General features: G+C 42.0%; 2 protein-coding genes across 2 annotated transcripts; one reads left to right on the forward strand and one right to left on the reverse strand.

Moving 5' to 3' along the window:
- The first annotated feature begins 223 nt into the window (after positions 1–223).
- On the forward strand, positions 224–4,148 carry LOC101780905 (alanine--glyoxylate aminotransferase 2 homolog 3, mitochondrial). The gene is made up of 9 exons (XM_004961703.4): positions 224–574; positions 1,891–2,121; positions 2,231–2,401; positions 2,605–2,748; positions 2,849–3,028; positions 3,144–3,369; positions 3,453–3,566; positions 3,651–3,737; positions 3,837–4,148. Exons 1-9 carry the CDS (start codon positions 332–334, stop codon positions 3,878–3,880), a joined length of 1,440 nt encoding a protein of 479 aa, XP_004961760.1. The 5' UTR covers positions 224–331; the 3' UTR covers positions 3,881–4,148.
- Positions 4,149–4,162: 14 nt separating this feature from the next.
- On the reverse strand, positions 4,163–8,959 carry LOC101781311 (TOM1-like protein 6). Its single transcript, XM_004961704.3, has 8 exons — positions 8,614–8,959; positions 7,538–7,616; positions 7,346–7,444; positions 6,419–6,532; positions 6,043–6,185; positions 5,778–5,945; positions 5,389–5,619; positions 4,163–5,284 (listed from the first exon to the last, which is right to left on the reverse strand). Exons 1-8 carry the CDS (start codon positions 8,751–8,753, stop codon positions 4,393–4,395), a joined length of 1,866 nt encoding a protein of 621 aa, XP_004961761.1. The 5' UTR covers positions 8,754–8,959; the 3' UTR covers positions 4,163–4,392.
- Between the last annotated feature and the right edge of the window lie 10,701 nt (positions 8,960–19,660).

The raw sequence follows: 19,660 nt of genomic DNA on the forward strand, positions 1-19,660 counted from the left end.
ACGATGCATAAAATGTATACAAATTCTTGGCGTTCCTGTCACCGCACCACCCCGGCACGTCTCGTTCTCGCACCAAGCAAAGACCTCCGCCGCCGCCGCTCGCCGATAGCGGGGAAGGGTAGACTGGTCATTCACCCACCGTCGTCGTCGTCCTCCCACCCACTGACCCACGTCCCACCTGCAAAAAACCCATCTGGCCATCTATTTATAGGCATTGCCAATGGCCTCCTCCGCCACCGCCAGCATTAACCAGCAGCTCACACACACGCGCCGCGGCCGCTCCGGGAGGTCCCCACGCACCCGCGCGGAGTGAGAGAGCCGCACGCCGGACATGCAGCGCCTCGCCTCCTCCCGGAGGCTCCTCCGGGCCGCGCTCGCCCCCGCCGCCCGGGCCAACTCCAGCCTCTCCGCGGCCGCCGTCGCCGCTCCCGCGCCGGAGAATGGCGCCGCCTTGCCGAGGATGCCGGCCTTCGACTACACACCGCCGCCCTACGACGGGCCGCGGGCCGAGGAGATCTTCCGGAAGCGGGCCCAGTTCCTCAGCCCGTCCCTCTTCCACTTCTACGACCGCCCTGTACGTTCGCCGTTCCCCCCTCAATCACCGCTCCAGTTTTGTGGGAAGGAACCAGATCGTTCCGCCTCTCGATTCCAATCATTTTCCGGGAAACCGGCATCGATCAGATGAAGTACCTCAGTTTAAAATGAACTGTCCAACTGCAACATTTTTCTGGAACTACTGCAGTTTAGTTCCAATTCTGCAACAACCATTAAAGTTCTGCACCAGGCGCATGAACTGTAATTTCCTAAGTGTTCTACCTTTCTGAATGATTATCTCTTGCTGATGGCTTTTGTTTTTTATTTGTTTGTTTATTTTTTATAGGGGAAATGTCGTCTTCTTGGTAGTCCTTTTGCAGAGTAGTGATCTTTGTCGGTTTCCGATAGGTTTGGTAGGAATGCCATATCCCATGTGCTCCAATCTTATCTCAAGTAAGGTGCGATCTGATAATAACTTAGCGAGTTCTGTCGCTAGGTGTCCTTCAGAATTCCCAAAGATGCTAGTAGCCACAAATTCTGCATTGCTGGCAGGACCACTCGAATCGGAGTCTTAAGTGAATCAAGAAAAGAAACTTGGAAACTTGTAGTTGATACTCACTGTCTCTAGAGGACAATGTTTTTCTTTTCAGTCGTACCACTAGATCCTTTTGCCATGTGCAGAATGACAGATGGGTTGAGAAGTGATAGATGACCTTTGGAGATGGGCTTTTCCTGGATTGTTGCAATGGCGTAGATAGGCGTCCCGATGGTTTGTGAAAATAGAGGGCCGCGCAGTTTTGCCTGCAAACTTGTAATGAAGCAAATCAGGGTTTTATGTGCTTCTAGTGACTAATTTACGTAACTATGTTTTGGATTTCTTAGATCTTAGCACACATATGCCGAATTACATAGACAAGGTAAAGATTGGATTCTTGTAGATAGTACCAAACTGTGTACCTAACTTGCTGACTCCGGTTCCATTGGAACTCATGTGCAGCATTCAGAGAAGCACGTGTGTCACACATTGAGTAATTTTAAAAGGGATACATATCTATTTGATAAAGTTGGCACAAAGGAAGAGAAAACAATCAGAATGCACTTTGAGGTCACTTGCGTCTCCAAAAAGAAGGAAACAGCAAAGTTAACCACTGCATGTTGTCATTGTGCCATTACTTAATACCTGAGGCTGGCAGACTCAGTGCCCTTGTAGGATTTTATATAAAACCCGATCAAGTATGTTAGTTTTTCCAATCAAGCAATGCATGCTAAAGTCTGTCAGTGCCACATCATTATTGCTTTTTTTTAAAAGATCCTATACTGACAGATGATCATTTTATTATGCAATAATTGTTGCAGTTGAACATAGTTGATGGAAAGATGCAGTACCTATTTGACGAGGATGGCCGTCGTTACCTGGATGCTTTTGGTGGCATTGCAACAGTTTGTTGTGGGCACTGCCATCCTGATGTGGTTGAAGCCATAGTAAACCAGGCAAAGAGGATCCAACACTCCACAGTTCTGTATCTCAATCATGCCATTGCAGATTTTGCAGAGGCACTGGCATCCAAAATGCCCGGTGATCTGAAGGTATTCCATAAGAAAAAACTTCAAATATTTCTGTATATAAAGTTTGTTCAGGACTGACATGTTCTTTTGGATGATCGAGCCTCACGGAAATTGCTGTTGTTCTTTTCAGGTAGTTTTCTTCACAAATTCAGGAACAGAGGCTAATGAGCTTGCATTGATGATTGCACGGCTTTACACTGGTTCCAATGACATTATCTCGCTTAGGAATGGATACCACGGGAATGCTGCTGGAACAATGGGTGCTACCGCTCAATCCAATTGGAAATTCAATGTTGTACAGGTAGGTGCCCCTTCCATTTTCAGTACTGCATTAACGTGAAACCCACATAATTTTTAATTGGAACACCATATCAAACCAATGAAGTTCCGTAGCTATATGTGCATTGGTCCCTTGTTATTTGCGCCACTGTACTTTAAATATCCATTTAGTGTCTTGTTTTGTGGCAAAACACCATGATGATCGCTAGATCACAATGTGTCCAGACGGGAGTACACCATGCGCTTAACCCAGACCCCTACAGGGGCGCTTTTGGCTCTGATGGGGAGAAATATGCCAGAGATGTTCAGGAAATCATTGAATTTGGGACTTCAGGGAGAGTCGCTGGTTTCATTTCAGAAGCCATACAGGTATGCCAATATCAAAACATCATCTAAGCATCTTCACTATTCTAAGGCATTCCAATGAAAAGTTATTTTGTTCCCTGAACACAATATGTTTTTCCCCAAGGGAGTTGGTGGAATAGTGGAACTGGCACCAGGATACTTGCCAGCGGCATACAATATCGTAAGGAAAGCGGGTGGTCTCTGCATTGCTGACGAAGTTCAGGCAGGTGTCGCACGAACTGGAAGCCACTTCTGGGGATTTGAAGGCCACGGTGTCATCCCAGACATAGTTACCATGGCCAAGGTAAGCCTGAATACCCTCCATGATGTTGAGGCTCCATGCATATGTGATCATGTTGTCAAAATGCACCTCCAGTGTATCGAGCCATTGGCTGAATTTTCCTGCTGTTGATCTTCAGGGTATCGGAAATGGCATACCGATAGGAGCTGTTGTGACAACGCCGGAGATTGCTCAGGTGTTGACCCGTAGAAGCTACTTCAATACCTTCGGCGGTAACCCTGTCAGCACTGCGGGTGGGCACGCTGTTCTCAAAGTGCTGGAGAAGGAGAAGCTCCAGGAGAACGCGTTTGTTGTAGGCTCCTATCTGAAGGAGCGGCTTAACAAGCTGAAAGAGAAGCATGACAGTAAGTCAGCAAGGCAAATAACGAGAAACAATAAATCAGGCCATTATCACCTGCTGCTTACATTTTACCGGTCTGTTCTGCAGTTATTGGTGATGTTAGGGGGAAAGGCTTCCTACTTGGAGCTGAGCTGGTGACAGACCGTGAAAAGAAAACCCCAGCCAAAGCTGAGATCTCACATGTCATGAACCATATGAAAGGTAGGTGTGTTGAGCTTCGACTACTTTTCCAGGTTTGCAGCTAGATGCAGAGCTGTCTCTGATCTGAGCTCTGTTCTTGGACAGATATGGGGGTGCTCGTCGGGAAGGGTGGTTTCTACGGCAACGTGTTCAGGATAACACCGCCGTTGTGTTTCACCAAAGAGGACTCCGGTAAGATCTGCATCTCTGCTGAAGAATCCATCATGGATGAACCTGTGGTCCGTGATTGTGCCACAGAATGACGAATGATTTCGTGATTTCGTGTTGCAGACTTCTTCATTGACGTGATGGACGTTGCACTCTCGAAGCTGTGAGGCAGACAGCGCGAAGATATACCATTGCATAAATAAGAGACGATTTGTGAGACAGCACCTCGTTGTCTCGTAATCTGTCTCGTGTGGGGGTTTCGCCCCGCCTGCTGTTCCTTTTTATCTAGCTTGTAGTTCTGAATAGCAACTCCCTTGTTTGAGACCAATAATTTAGTTCTTTTCAGATGTTATGTACTTATGTAAGCCCTGCATTTCTGTTATCTAGAAACGGAGATACAGCTTGATACATGCAGTACCCACATGGGAATGGAGAAGACTCATACGGGAGACAGGCAACGGTTATGGATATCAACAAGCCATCACGAGAATGTCATTGATCATCTGCAGCAATGACGCTCCACCATCTCTAGTAAAAATACGCACGCCCCAACCGCGAAATTAACCAAAGTAACCAATACGCGAACCGACCAGATATACATCAAATTTACACCAACCCAAACCATACTCGCGACTAATCAATATGATCATCTCAAATTTGAACTAGAGAGGCCTATTGGCTATTTGTTTCTACCGATCATAGGCTGGCCACCACCCTTTGGACTTGGCATGCTGGTCGACCTATTGATCTTGCTTCCAGCGCCAAAACTCTTCACGTCGATCAGATCGCCAAACAAATTGTCTGGCATGTAATACGGTCTGGCTGCTGTTGCTGGAGTCTCTTTTGGCCGTTGATTCCCGTTCATCCGGGCATCTGAAGCCATGCTTGGACCATTGTTTGTTTGAGAAACAAAAGAGTTGTAACTTTGCATCGGCTTGGGGTTTGGAGATGGAACGTGTTGCATTGGTGCAGCAGCATACGGCTTCGATGGAGCTGGATAGGTAGCTGCAGGTGCAACAGAAGCAACGGGAGGGTTTGGCATTTGGTATGTCGCCGGCTGGAAAGGATTAGTTGAGTTGACACTTGGAGTCATAGCCCATGGCGGTGCAGGATAGCTGGACACATATTGCTGGGGCTGAGTCGGATACGCTGCAGGCTGTGCGACCGGTCCAGTTTGGGCCCAAGGTGCAACATAGTTGTTGCATGGAGCATATCCCTGATTTGTTGGATAAGCCTGGTTATTGACAGGGTAATTTGCCCCATTCGCCGCAGCAGGCTGATAGTTAGGCTGTACTTCTGGTCCATTTGATGTGACACTTGGCTGAGTCCCATTTTGGCTCTGTGTTGAAGAATCTGCAGATGATTCAGGAGGGCTGTACAAGGTGAGGCTGAGAAGGTCAATCATATCCTGCTCTTTCGTCCTTGTGCCACTGACAGAAGTTGAATCAACAGGAACCAGTGCATTGCTTGCGACTGAAGAGACTTCAGAAAGTGCTGGATCAACAGCTATAAGGGCCTGATCACCAGCGATGGATGATGCTTCATCACTGCTTATCACAGATTTGTTTTTTCTGCACATACATAAAAATGGAAATTAATAGCTAGTCCCCTTGCCAAAAAAAAAATAATCAGGAAAGTACAGATTGCATGAAGCCCTTTACAGGCCACTAAGAACCTTCTTGCAATCCGAGCAAACTCATCATCTTCGTCCTCTTCAACTTGAGCCTTATTATCATGTGGAATTGGTGGGGTAGATGGCTGTGGGTTTGGATCCTCTCTGTGTAACTCTTCTCTACTTGGTGTTTCAACAGGTAATGGCGAACCAGAAGCAATAGCATCATGTTTTGCAAGTACACTCTGTAAGGCATCATTTATTTCCAGCCCTTGCTTTAGCAGCTCCTCATCCCTGAATTGGAACCACAAAAATTTCACATATTATTTTTATGATACACTACATGTTTACACCACCATGCAGCAGTAGACATTATCAATTGCAAAAATGAGAATCATGCTTATTCATAATCTAGATTATCCAATGTATTAATATGAGAGTGAAAGACGTACCCTGTGGAACTGACAAATCGCATGAGCTTTTGTTGATTTGAACGACATTGATTTACAAGATCTGTAATAATCTCATCTTTAACTGCCATGCGATCAGCAGGATTCAAAGCATTCACCATATCACGTAGCAGTTCTGTTGCATTTCTAATATTATTCAAGCCCTCGAAACTGAACAACAAAATAGAAAAAAGGTTATAGCCATAAAAAGTAGCAATAAAAGAAAGGGCTACACTTCAAATAAGCCAATGCTACAGAAGATTGTTACCTCAATGTTTCAACATCAGATGTAGTTCTCTCGTTTAGACTTCCAGAAGGATATCTAGGCGAACCATATGCCTGATGTGTTGCGGGAGGAGTAAATATTGGAGGCGCATCGACAGGACGTCGTGGGAACATTACTCCTGACCTCTGTATTTCACCACAAGAAAATACGATATGTTCTGATACTATAGTTTCCTAAAATGTTAAAAACTAAAGAACTGTCTACCACTGGTGCACTTGTGCTTTGATGAATATTTCTTCGAAGGCATGTTTTAAAAAGAAATTAATTTAGGAGAAGAAACACTCCATCACCATGGTATAATGCAGGGTTTAATACAAAAACTATCTGCACAGAGACCAGAGGGGGGTTAGATGCATACCTTTAGTTCAATGTATGACCAATAATACTGTGGATATTTGCCTCCAGGTCCACCAAATGCCTCTTGCCATGAATCCAGAAGTAACAATGCCTTATCCCTCACTTGCATATCTTGCTGAAATGATTGTAGGAAAAAAGTCCTCAGAATATTAGCATCATTTTTCCCCATTGTTAGTAGAAGAAAATGTAAATGAATAATAAATCAAAGACTACAACAGATCCACTAAGTACAAGGGGGCTTAGTGTCAATACTATGATCTGAACAAACACAAACTGCAATTTCTAGCAGCTTGAATAGCATCAGTTAAAAGGTTACTTGAAAGAAGAATTATGGTTCGACTGAAACACAAATTGAATAAGTTGGATGAGTCACTAGTGAAAAAGGAAACAGATACCCTTACCAAACCCATTAGAAATTAAGGAAACAGTGACTTGAAATATCCAAACTGATTTTTGTGACTGTAAAGACTGATTAACCAAAACTTGAGTAGCCCTGCTGTTCATTATTATACTATTAGCAAACAGAAGCAGGCAATGGGTAACATTTGAGGCCAATTTGAACATCGATGATTGTTTCGAGTACAAAACAAAATTCAGATGTGTGCTTCCATGCTCAAACAAAATTTGCAAAACTATCAAAACAAATATGATGGTAGAAACCAAGGAAAAAAACTGCTACCTATACCCATTACGGTTAAAGCTTGCCTAACTAATGATCTTTATAATTATAATGGTCATACCTTCATAAAGTTCTAAATATATCCTGAAAATGTTTGTCTATATTACATACCATTAGAAATAGAAGTTTTTTTTTCTGAAACTTATCAACACTGAAAAATTATCTTCATCATCCAACTATCCTTACTACCCTTCGCAAACTTAAAAGACATAATAATAGTAATAATCGGAGAGGGGATGAGGAAAATACCCTCTTTTGAACAATTTTAACCATCTCTTGTAAAACATGTTGATCAACAACTTCAAAATGAACGTATTCACCGCAGTTCTTCATCATTGTCTCCAACAACTGCAAAGACCAGCAAGCAGTAAAGTAGTTAAAGCGCAGCAAAATATTATAGAAAGAATTTTGATCATGACATTGATTATAGTGTGCGCGCACCGTCAAAGTTAGGAATTGAACTCTTGGGTCCTTATGCTGCAACCGCTTCTTCACTGCTTTTACCACATCTTTTGTTTGCCTGATTCAGAGTGATAATATATTAGTGCCAAGCAAGGAAAATCATAATAGATACAGTTACGTGCGTTAATCTGTGTATGTCTCCAAACTGTAACCTATAAATAAAATAGTATAGCTTACAGTTCAGATTTGTAGCCTTTCTGTTAAAATAAAAGATAAATCATGCTCAGTGAAACAATGCAACCTCTTGCAATATACCATTGCAAATAAATGTCTTATACATAATGGTTAGCCAATATCCAACTTAACATAATTAAAAATGCATTTGTAATCATGAACACCAACTACATGAAATTGCAACCAAAAGTTGCAAAGAGCACTGCTGTTAACTGCCAAGGTACCAAAATCAGAGCAGAGTTTCTAAGGAAAAGCCATCATATTTCTTGATCGCTAATCAGAACTACCACCAGGCTTCATCTTTCCCGTTTGCTGTAAAGGAAAGAAAGCACTTGCACTACCCACTAAAACTACTGTGCATCATCACGAGACCCCTCTGTGATTCGCGGCATAGCAACACGGATCATCATTTACAGAAATTCCGTGACGATTGATAGGTACATAACGGTGGATGTAGACAGGACTCCACCTGAGCTTAAGTTATAGCTCTCAGCTCACCATCAGCTTAAAGCTTTTCAATGTATCATGCTACCTATGATAAAGTTGACAACTTGACATGCAACAGAAAGAAAGAAAAACGCAACCAAAAGCTACAGACCGGCGATTTCCTAGAAATAATCTTACTGAGACTTTAACTAGGCAGTATCAATTCCCCAATTTTCCTTCAAATTTTCAACCAAAAACCTGCTCAAGCGATGGGGTCAACGGCCCCAAACAAAGACCCCAAAGCTGCAGAGTAGAGCAAAGCAACCCAATTTGCAAAACCGAGCCGCAGTTTTTCCACCGCGCAAGAAAAACCTCAGCCCCCTTCGTAATTATAATTCCCCACAGCAGCGGGACAGCAAGCAACAGGGAGGGGAGGGCGGACGGCGATCGCTCACCAGCGGTCGGCGTTGAGCGTGTCGCAGATTTCGAGGTTGACGGCCCAGTCGGGGCCCTGCAGCAGGTGGCTCGTGGCCTTGTCGACCCGCGACGCCGCCGGCAGCCGCGCCGGCGGCAGGCCCGTGGCCACCGGGTACATCACCCCCTCCCTCCTTATCCGCCTCTCGCCGCACCGGAGCAAGGCAAGGCAAGGCAAGGCGAGGCTGCCTCCCAATTCCGCGCGGCGGGGCGGGGGCTCGGGAGTCGTGCGCCGGTACGGCGCTCTAGAAATTCGTCGTCGTCAATCCGCACGCGAAGAGGAACGGGAGCGAGAGGAGGAGAGGGCAGGTGGACTTGGGAACCCGGAGGGAGGAAGCAAAAGAAAGCGAGGGGGAGGCCCGTGGGCGGGTGCTTGTCGACTTCGGGCTCGTCGACGCGCGTGGATGACGCATGGGTCCCGGGCCCGCATGGCAGTGACGAGGCCGTGTTGGGTCGCGGAAAGGAAAGGAATAAAAAAGGTGAACGACCGGGGATGATGGGGTCTTTCCTGTTTGGGTTTAAGCGGTTTTGGTACAGGGGTTTATCCGTTGACGGCTGGCCGTAAGTACTTGCGTCGGCATTTGGTCTAGAGATTTGTCTCTTGTTTCCTTGTCAATTGTCATCCACACACGGGGCCTTGGTTAAAGTTACACAACACGCGTTCAGGAGTAAAATATTATCGACTTGTTTTTAACAGGACTCACCTGAAGGTCTGTTGAGAATATGTCTCTATAAATTATATCATCATTGTCACAGCTTTATTGTTATAACCCTCTCTTCTATATCAATGAAATAGGTACAATCTCATACCGGTTCGCTCTAAAAAAGTATATCACCATTTAATTTCTACAAGTTTGAAGTGTTTTTTTTTAAAAAAACAGAAGCCTTGTATTTTTTGGGGCTAGAGAACGTATTAAGTTGCTTACTGCAAACTCACGAAAAATCAAAATATGTCTACTATCTATGAACGAGGTGAATGTATAGCTCAAATATATAGAAGTATTGAACAAATCTATTTTTCATCCATTCAACTCAATTTGTCTAGTTGTAACCCCTCAACTCCAATACCATCTAAATCTAGCACCTCTAACTATAAGTATGGTTTGGTTTTGATCACAGAGCTCCCCTTTTGTGTTTAGGTGACGTGGCAGCAAATTTTCCATCAAGTTGACTATTTTTTTTACCATCTAGGGCATGAGAAGGAATGGATTGGTATTCGGGTAATATATGTACGGTCTTAGAGTTCAATGTCGAAAATAGACAAACAGTTGGGGGTTAACATAGACTTATACTTCCACAAGCATATGATATATGTGTAATATGCCTATGTTTATTATGCTGCAACGTTATTGGTTGTGCGGCAATGCCAAAATTATGATACCCTTATATGAAGTGACTGAGTCCAAACTAATATTATTACTTGAGTTTTTCACATAAAAGGTATTGGTCTATTTCTTCATGGCTATGGTTTAAATCTGGACTTCGCTAAATGCCATGAGAAGAACTTTGTAGAAGTTAACAAGGGCACCTAACTCCCACACTGGGCACTATCAGATTCCTGTGTTCCAAGGCGGGGGTGTCAATTTTGTAGGTGCCGAAGGCATAACGCGTTTATAGCCGTTTAGGCTCTTCGCCACAGGCTGGTCCATCCTAGCAACGCGGCACGCAACCATCCCTTCCAAGCTTCCATCCAGCACGGCCCAGCCAGCCATGAGATTCCCCGACTCCTGTCGCTAACCCGCGGCAAAAGCTTAATAATCCGGATAACGCCGGACATAAACCGGTTAGGTAGGTAGCAGCTGCACCCCGTCGCGTGGCTACACCCGCATCTCGTTTCTTTAATCCGTCGTTTACTTATCTAGCCGCCTGAGCTGAACGAGAGAATGATTGACTAATCAGAGGAACCGGGAGCTTGCTTCCGAGGGCAGGAGGCCAGGAGCAGCCAGGAGGAGCCGAGGAGGTGGAGGAGGACAGCGTTGACTTTGTCAGCTTGCCAAGGACTCGGGCCTCGCTGGCCGGGAGCATTATAGCACAATCACACGAGAGGATCACTAATGGGAGGAGGTTGCTTTCGGCCGCACGGCGCCATCCGAAGAAATGAAGAATCCACACACACCTGCGCTCATCAGCGGCTCGCAATCGCCACCAAAGCTGAACGATTATGGGTCAAGACTTTGTGCGGCTGGTGCTTGTCTCGTCGAATTTGCCTGGGAGTCTCCTGCTGCTTTGTGGGTCAGTCACGGACAGGGACTCGGGCATGAAATATGTCCGACACTTTTTTTTCCCCCTAACTGATGATGACTCAACTGCTTTAGCGGTTTGATCCGGCCCAGCAAGTGCTGGCCCAGGCCCATCAACATTCTCGCAACAATGCCATAGAGAACAAGGCTCAACGGCTCAAGCTGTCAAGCAGCGATGGGATTCCCAGGGGAAATCCTATCGATAGCTAAACATCTATAACCAGCGGTAGCCCAATAACTAACCCACAACAACCCAACAAATTATCTTAACATTTTATATGAACTATATTAATATTGGTGAATGTAAAAAAAATGTTGGTGGGTGCAAAAAATGCACAATATTTTTTACATAAAAAATGTTGGTGAATGTAAAAAAAATGTTGGTGGGTGCAAAAAATGTTGGTGCATGTAAAAATTGTTGAGCAGAATGTAAAAAGTTAGAGAAAAATATTGGTAGATATAAAAAATGTTGGTCAATGTCAAAAAAATGTTGATAACAATTAAGTTAGACTTTTTTTTAAAAAATATTGATCAATGTCAACAGATGTTGATGGATGTTAAAAAATGTTGTACATGAGCTTTAAAAATGAGTTGCTTATCTACCTTCCGGAAGACATATAGGATCCATCTTCCGAAAGATAGATAACTAAACATCTACAACCCAATAGTAGCTCAATAACTTGCCCACAACGGTCCAACAAGCTATCTCAACATTTTAGATGAAATATCTCAACATTTTTTACGTAAAAAAGTTGGTGAATGTTAAAAAAATGTTGGCAAGTGAAAAAAAAGCTGGTGCACATAAAAAATTATTGATCAATAATATTGGTGAATGTAAAAATGTTAAAGAAAAATGTTGGTATATATAAAAAATGTTACTCAATGTCAAGAAATGTTGGCAACAATGAAATCAGATTTTTTTAAAAATGTTGATGAATGTCAACAAATGTTGATGGATGTTAAAGAAATATTATACATGGATTTTATGAGCTTTAAAGATGAGTTGTTTATCTACCTTCCGAAAGATATATAGGAGCCCCCGATTCCCAGCAGGGTTGTGCCTTCGTCTCGTCATCTTCAGCTAAAACAAAGAGAATGTCAGCGAAATCTTGGCATAACACCCATGAGGGACGGAGAGAGATATACTGGGGATTTTTAACCATTACCAGTGCATTAGCTGTTCACCTAGTGGCATTCTTTTCCATTGCCAGCTTCCTCTCTGAAGAAGATTGCAGGGATGACGCATTGGCTATACTTATTTTTACTTATACATGTACGAATAAGAATATCGCTTTTCGGTACTTTCAGTTTCTTCCAAGTGGAACTTGATTGAAAACAACCCACAAATTTCCATTAAAAAAACAACCCACAAATTCATTGCTTATGCACCACGTGGTTAAGTGCTTGAATAAACGATTGACATTAGAGAAGATTGTGCAGCCTGAGCGAATAGCACCACTTAAACCATGGTGTGTGATCCTTATGATTCATCGTTGGATGATGGCTACTTGGTGCATTGCTTATGAATATTCTATACTCCAAGAGAATACTAATGGTCCTTTTCATGGAGACCATTATATTGCTTGGTTGGAGTATTATTTGTGCAACCAAGAACAATGGTTTTTTAATAAAGTGATGCAAACTTTTGATGCTGCCAGAGCAAAATTCAAACATAGTTTGCTATAGTTATCCATAGGACAAAACCTAGGTAATTCCTCGATATTGTTAGTTGGCGAGATAGCTTATAGTTGGTTTGCATTATCTCTCTTCTTTGTTTTCTATTTTTAGCTTTGCTCTTATAGTTTTGAATGTTTTCCTTTCTGTAATTTAATTTAAATATTTAGATGGTTTTCACTTCCTATTCTTTATAAAAAAAATAATGCATATATACTACCTTTTATCCTAACACCAAGACTTATAGCCCTCAATAACCTAGTGATCTCTTATGCTCTACCATAGTACCATCCTGATTTCTACCATAATACCACCTCTACCATAGTACCATCCAAAGTGGTATGCTTGTGTCAGCAAAAGTTACAACTCCTTGAGTCCCCCACTTTTATGTGGTGCATATTTCTTCTTTACAATCACTATAATGAGGCAAACATATTTGAGTCATCTTAGAGTCATAGTTCCAAACACTTACAAAAGCTATAGTTTGAAAATTTTATTAATGTTATTATGCAACCGAGGAAGCTTTTTAATGCCTCTTTGCTTGCCCCCTATGCATTCTACTTGCCCTTGGTCTGTGCAGATAATAAAGTGGACCATGTGAATATGTGATGCGGCCAATAATGTGAATGCACCCGACAGTTATCCAGTGTGGATGAGAATGTAATATTCAAAGTGGTGGCAGGAAGAATGATGTAGAAGGAATTAAGTGGTGCGATCGGTGGAGGGTCTTCTGCATGCAGCAGCAAAGAGAATCAGAGCCACGTAAGAAAAAAAATCTCCAAGGGTCAGAAACATTTCATTGACCGTTTGGTTGAATAAAAGGTACTCCCTCCATTCCAAATTATAAGTCATTCCAAGAATCTTGGAGAGTCAAAGCATCTCAAGTTTGACCAAAATTATAGAGAAAATTGTAAAGATTTATGACATCAAATAGTATACTATGAAAATATAATTGATGAAGAATCTAATGACACTTAGTTGACACCATAAATATTATTATATTATCATATAAATTTGGTCAAACTTGAGATACTTTGACTCTCCAAGATTCTTGGAATGACTTATAATTTGGGAGCCAAAATGGCACTACTGCAGGGATGTTATTTGCGCTGCCAATAGGCAAGGCACCACACGCCTATGGAATCAGTACTATGCACATCATGAAGCTGACAGTGAGGGAAATTAATAGGGATAAGGATAAAGTGTTAGATGGTTGGAAGTATGATGAGGAAACTAGTGTCCACAAATATCACATTGCAGTTATTACGCATGATTGGAGGTTATAGAAGAAAGTTATTAATTTCATACATCTTGAAGGAAGACATACATGAGCTAAACTTGGTATTGCATATATGCAAAATATGACTTCCTAGGATTACGAATTATTTTCCTTGACCTTGGATAAAGCAACTTTGAATAATGTTTGTGAGGACGCTATCATTTTTTCTCTTGAAAACCATGATTATTTCCTGTACCAGGGCAAGTTCTTTCATGTGCATCGTGCTGCTCACATTCTTAATCTAATTACTAGGAATGGTGTGGCCCTGTTATAGCTATTATTGATAACATCTGTAAATTAGTCCTTATTGTCAATGCAAAAGTATACTTTGCATTGGAAGATATATTTTTAAAGAAAGTTGTTGATTTGGTCATAGAAGAAATGGCTCTGAGATGTGCCAATCCAATGGAACTACATAATTAGGCCCGTTTGGCTGCAACAACATTTCAGTTTCTTCCCAGAAACACAAGAATCCCTACCAAACGGTGTTTTTATGAAGCGTTTCAAATCAGAAATGGGAGAAACATTTCACTTTTTTACAATACAAGGGAGAAATAGGCAAAAGGGTGTTTCACCTTTCACTTCCTTCTCATTTCAACTATCATCCTCTATCAGAATCTATCGAGTGAGCCAAATGATTTCAGTGATTCACTGAAGAAACATTTCAAGGTAGAACTGAATCTGAAGTATTTCTAGATGAATCCAGAACCGTATCAAACTGGACCTTAATGCTAGTATATGCACTTTACTGAAGGAGGGTTTTACAAAAGCTTATTTTGCACAAGAGAAGTTTAGTCCTCGTGTCCTCGTGCACTAGATTAATTACCGTTGTCCTATAGAAAACTAATCGAGACTAAACTTACAGTCCAAGAATATACATCTAACCGTCTAGACTAATCCAAATAGCCCATGCTAAATACAACTAACATGTATATATATATATACTGTTTTGCTATAATACACCTGAGTGCATCCTGTACGTAGAATGCACCCAAGCCAGTGGGGGCATCAGGTTGGAGTAATCAGGGCACCCAACCAAACATGCGGTGCATACTTCCTAAGTTAATTTGTACCTTCCACCCATCACGTAAAGCCACCTAGCATACAAATCCCACCAGACTGCATGCATGCATGGAATCTTTTGTAGCTTTGAAACAAATTTTCTCCTAAACCGTAACCCTGATTGACAAACCGTTTGTTGCACCCGTCTCAAAAAAAATTCTTAACAAAACTAGATCTAATATAGATATATTTTTTATCGTTTAAGCAAGTTGTATATCTATGTACTATCGATTGCAACTAGTTATAACTATGTGTATTATTTGCATCTGGTCACTATAATCACGTCAAGTTGCAATTCTAAGTTGCAATCATATCTTGTTGCAACCAGAGTAGTAATTGTGTTACAACTGAGTAGTAACTAGTTGCAATAAATAGTAATTGGGTTGCAATTTGGTAGTAGTAACTAGTTGCAACAAGTAGTGATTGTGTAGTAATGAGTTAGAACCAGTATTAACTGGGCTTGCAACCGGATAGTGACTTGTTGCAACTAGTAACAACTGGGAAACAATTAGGTTGCAACTGGTTGCAACCCATGATAACCGGTTACAATTCTATTCAGTAGAAGTTGCAAGCATACCTGGTTGCAATCAGAGTAGTAAATGCAATGCAACTGAATTATAACTAATTGCAACTACGAGTAACAAGATTACAGTATGTTATAACTAGTTGCAACCAGTGCTAAATTAGGCTACAGCCAAGTTGCAATTGTGTTGTATGAGTGCTTGCAACTCACTGTACAACATATTGCAATTATGTACTTGAAAAAAACTTCATCAAATATAGCCTTCATGGATCTCGTTTTGTTAAGCACATTATTTCCAACAATTCCAACAACCTTCTTCGGACGGATCTAAAATCGTATATGTAGTCTAGGAGATATTGCAACTTTTCATTTCGAATCAAGAAAAGATTCCATGCATGCATCATGGTGGGTGGTTTGAGGTGTGAGGTGGTGTCACGTGGTTGGTTGTCTTCATTTAATTTTAGGTGCATTTTAGTCTCGTCCTGTGTATATGGAGGTGTTTATGTGTAGCCGGACCCGACCTGCGCTCTGCCTCGGCTGGCCCAACCGGTTGCACACGCTCCCTCCGCCGCAGTCCCCACGGAGGCCCATTCGGCTCGGCTCGCCTCCACTCGCAACGCCATCCAGATTATGCGATTTTTCTTCTTTTCCCTCCGCAGAACCTGCTGCTTTAGGGGGTGTTTGGATACCTCTCCTAAATTTTAGCACATGTCATATTGGATGTTTGATACTAATTAGAAGTATTAAACATAGTCTAATTACAAAACTAATTGCACAGATGGAGTCTAATTCGCGAGGCGAATCTATTAAGTCTAATTAGTCCATGATTTGACAATATGGTGCTACATTAACCATTTGCTAATGATGAAGTAATTAGCCTTAATAGATTCGTCTCGCGAATTAGACTCCATCTGTGCAATTAGTTTTATAATTAGCTCATATTTAGTTATCCGATGTGACGCAGCTAACCCCCTACGCGCGAAAAAGCTGTAATCCTGCACCGGGGACGACCCCTATCATGTTATCACATCTGTGCGTCAAATCGAGCCGCCGCGGCGTACTTGTTCATGATCTCCGATCCACTAACAGCAACTCCCTTCCTAGACGGCGACGGGCGCTACGCAAACTCGTCGATTCGCCGGCACTAAGGTCAGAGACAGCTACTGCAATCTGCGCAAAGAGGAGCACCTCCAGGTTACGTCTCCGATTTCCCTGCTCTTTCCCAAATAAAAGTTCCAATTGGGATGTCAATTTTCTTATTCCGATCCATATCAGTGAGTTGCATGTTTCTAGGTCTTAATCTTTAGCGTTCGTGCCCGTTTTAGTTCGATCCATGAGCAATTAATTTGATTATGCATCAATCACGTTCTAACCATAGGTTTGTTTTTATTCTCCGGTTACCTAGATCTGTGAAAGTATGATCAGCCGAAGTGCTCCATGGCCTCTCCAGCAAACAGGTATTCTTCCATCTTGACGCCCGTTTATTTGCCGCAATGCCCCAATATGATTGGTCTTTATCTCAGTGACGTGATGAACATGTAACAGTCCAACAAGTTGGGACTACACCCAATTTTTTCTTGATGCGGGCATTAGTTTAATCCGTGTCAAATTTCTTATTCCGATCCATATCAGTGAGTTGCATTTTTCAAGGATGGGAATTTTGCTTTCTTATTTTGCATATCTGGTGGCAAGCAAACTTAAAATCCAAAAAAGGCTTAGAAAACCTGTAGTATTATGTACCATCTACATAGCTGTTGTAGAGTTCATTCAGATTTCAGGTGCTGGGGAAATAAAAGGGATATGCCTTGCACCATCGCACCAAATCTCCCACACATTCAACACCAAGAATAATTTTGCAGCAGGTGCTAGAAAATGTGTTAGAATTCACAAGGAAAATTCTAGGAGCTGCACCCTATTATTGGAAATGCCACTATAGTAACTTGATGACGCTGTTGCAGTAATTACCGAAAATCACACATAAGGGGCACATATTCTTAGTAATCGTTTACAAAAGTTATCATCATCATACAAGAGGCATTGTTTCTAGTAATCTCCTCAGTTTCCTAATTTCATCCTGTTTCATTCGTGGGAGCCAGCATTATATTATTTTAAATGCTACTGTAGTAACTTGACGCCGCTATTTTGTAATCACATATAAGGGTCAAAGGTTCTAGTAACCATTTACAAAAGATTATCATAATCACATATAAGGGGCTAGATTCTAGTAACTCATTCATAAAAACTCTCGTAAACAGATTTTTGGAAATCGCAATTGCTAGATTTGTTATGGTAATCTGCTCAGTTTCATATTTCAGCCTGTTTCATTCGTGGGATCCGGCGAGAATAGCGCATACAAATTATTAACTTGTCTTCATAAGAGATTAGCTTGAAACTGTCCCACTACCTGCCCTACGTTGAGAGCCTGGTCTGCAAACGAGCTTGCAACTACATAAGTTGTGACTAATCCCCTATCTTATCTGCTGTATGCACTTTGAAAGAAGCATGGTTGCCTTATTTTGTTGCTAACTCCTCACTTTTTCAAAGTAACATTTTTGATCTTTCATCCTTGCAGATTGAAAATAGATTTGTTCAGCAGTTCTATTATGAAAATAAGCTTGTAATCCTGTTGACGGTCGTTAAGTACCAAATATGATCTCGTCAATATACTTAAGAATAAAGGTGGATTGACATTTCTTACACGCATATTTAGTTTCGAATAATGTAGTTCCACTTATCCTTGGAGAATATTTGATTGCAAGTGAATAAACACAAAATGATGGAGAGAGCACCCTATATGGATCCAGGAAACATGCTTCTGACCACTAGGAGGTTGCCACGTGTGCATACCATAAATTGAAGGGCCCACAAACTACCATAACTGCCTCAATCCACTGGAGAACACACAACCGTCATTGGGACCCACCAAGTAGTCACCCGGAGAAAGGCAGTTGCAAGGGAGCCCACAAGCCCTCTCATCTCCAGCTTTCACGTGGCGATGCCTTAAGTCGGTTAAGGGATATTCTCCGAAGATTTCCTCGCAGAACCGCCTCTTGGAGCCTATAAATATGAGGGGAGGGGTTCCATTCTAGGAGACACACACAACTAGTGATTCACTCTCTCCCTCTTAGTTTCTAAGTTAGTGGAGTTAGGCTAGAGTACCTCTACTTCAGGTTTCAGGTCTTCTTGGAGTCTAAGGTATGACTCTTGTATCTTTTATTCCTAGGTTAACTTTATTCTATTCAAAGTATACATCTTCTTTATATAGTGTTGTGCTTGATCTTATATTCATGAGTTGGTTGTATACCCTTGCTATGTTGATGTGCTAGACTTATAAGCTCGTATGCTAGTATAGGCGTATATACTCTCTTGTATGCCTTGAGACCTTGCTACACGTTATACTCTGTGTGCATATATACCTTGTATAGCTTAGTTGATCTATGCTACGTCATTGGTTTAATGGCCATTTTATGGTGGCTTCAGCCATTAATACAATAGCTCGGTAGGGCTGGAGTGTTGTTAACAATGCAAGCATGGTGCTTGGATTGCTTAGCTTCATTGGATATGAGTTTGCTCCACGGGCCGCAGAGGTAGGCCGCAGGTGGTTGTTGGAGATATGCCCTAGTGGCAATCATAGAGATGATGATATCTGAGTGTGTCCATGATTTATATTGTGTTCCTTGAATATCCATCAAAGGCTACTTGAATTGATTTGCAATTATTTGAATTGTATGTGAAACTCTTTACTTGTATGGTTATTCTAAAGTTGTTCCTAGTCAGAGTTCATGTGAGGATACATATGAATATTAGACTAGCACATGTATTAGTTGATGACTATGTTTCACGAGTCATGGACATGGAGATGTCAAACTAATAATGTGGGTACCTGTAGAGACATGTGCCAGGACTGAACCAATGCGAGAAGTAGTTCTCTTTTTACACAACAAGTACGCTTTGTCCTTAGACCTGAGATTGTCGCATGTACTCAAGATGTGGATCGACTTACTTAGGGACTATCAAACGCTACATCGTAACAGGGTAGTTTGAAAAGGTAGCTTTCGGGTTTGTCAAGAAGCATGCTGTGAGGCATGATCAATCAAGATGGGATTTGCCCCTCTCTGATTGAGAGTGATATCTCTGGGTCCCTCAAGTGATCGGATCCGGAAATGCATGGCCATGCTACGTAAGTTAAGAGTTAACCTGCAAAGGGATTCCGAATCACAGGATCGAGAAAGAGCAGTCGGTTTGAACCT

The sequence above is a fragment of the Setaria italica genome, chromosome III (assembly GCF_000263155.2).
Source record: "Setaria italica strain Yugu1 chromosome III, Setaria_italica_v2.0, whole genome shotgun sequence".
NCBI lineage: Eukaryota > Viridiplantae > Streptophyta > Magnoliopsida > Poales > Poaceae > Setaria > Setaria italica.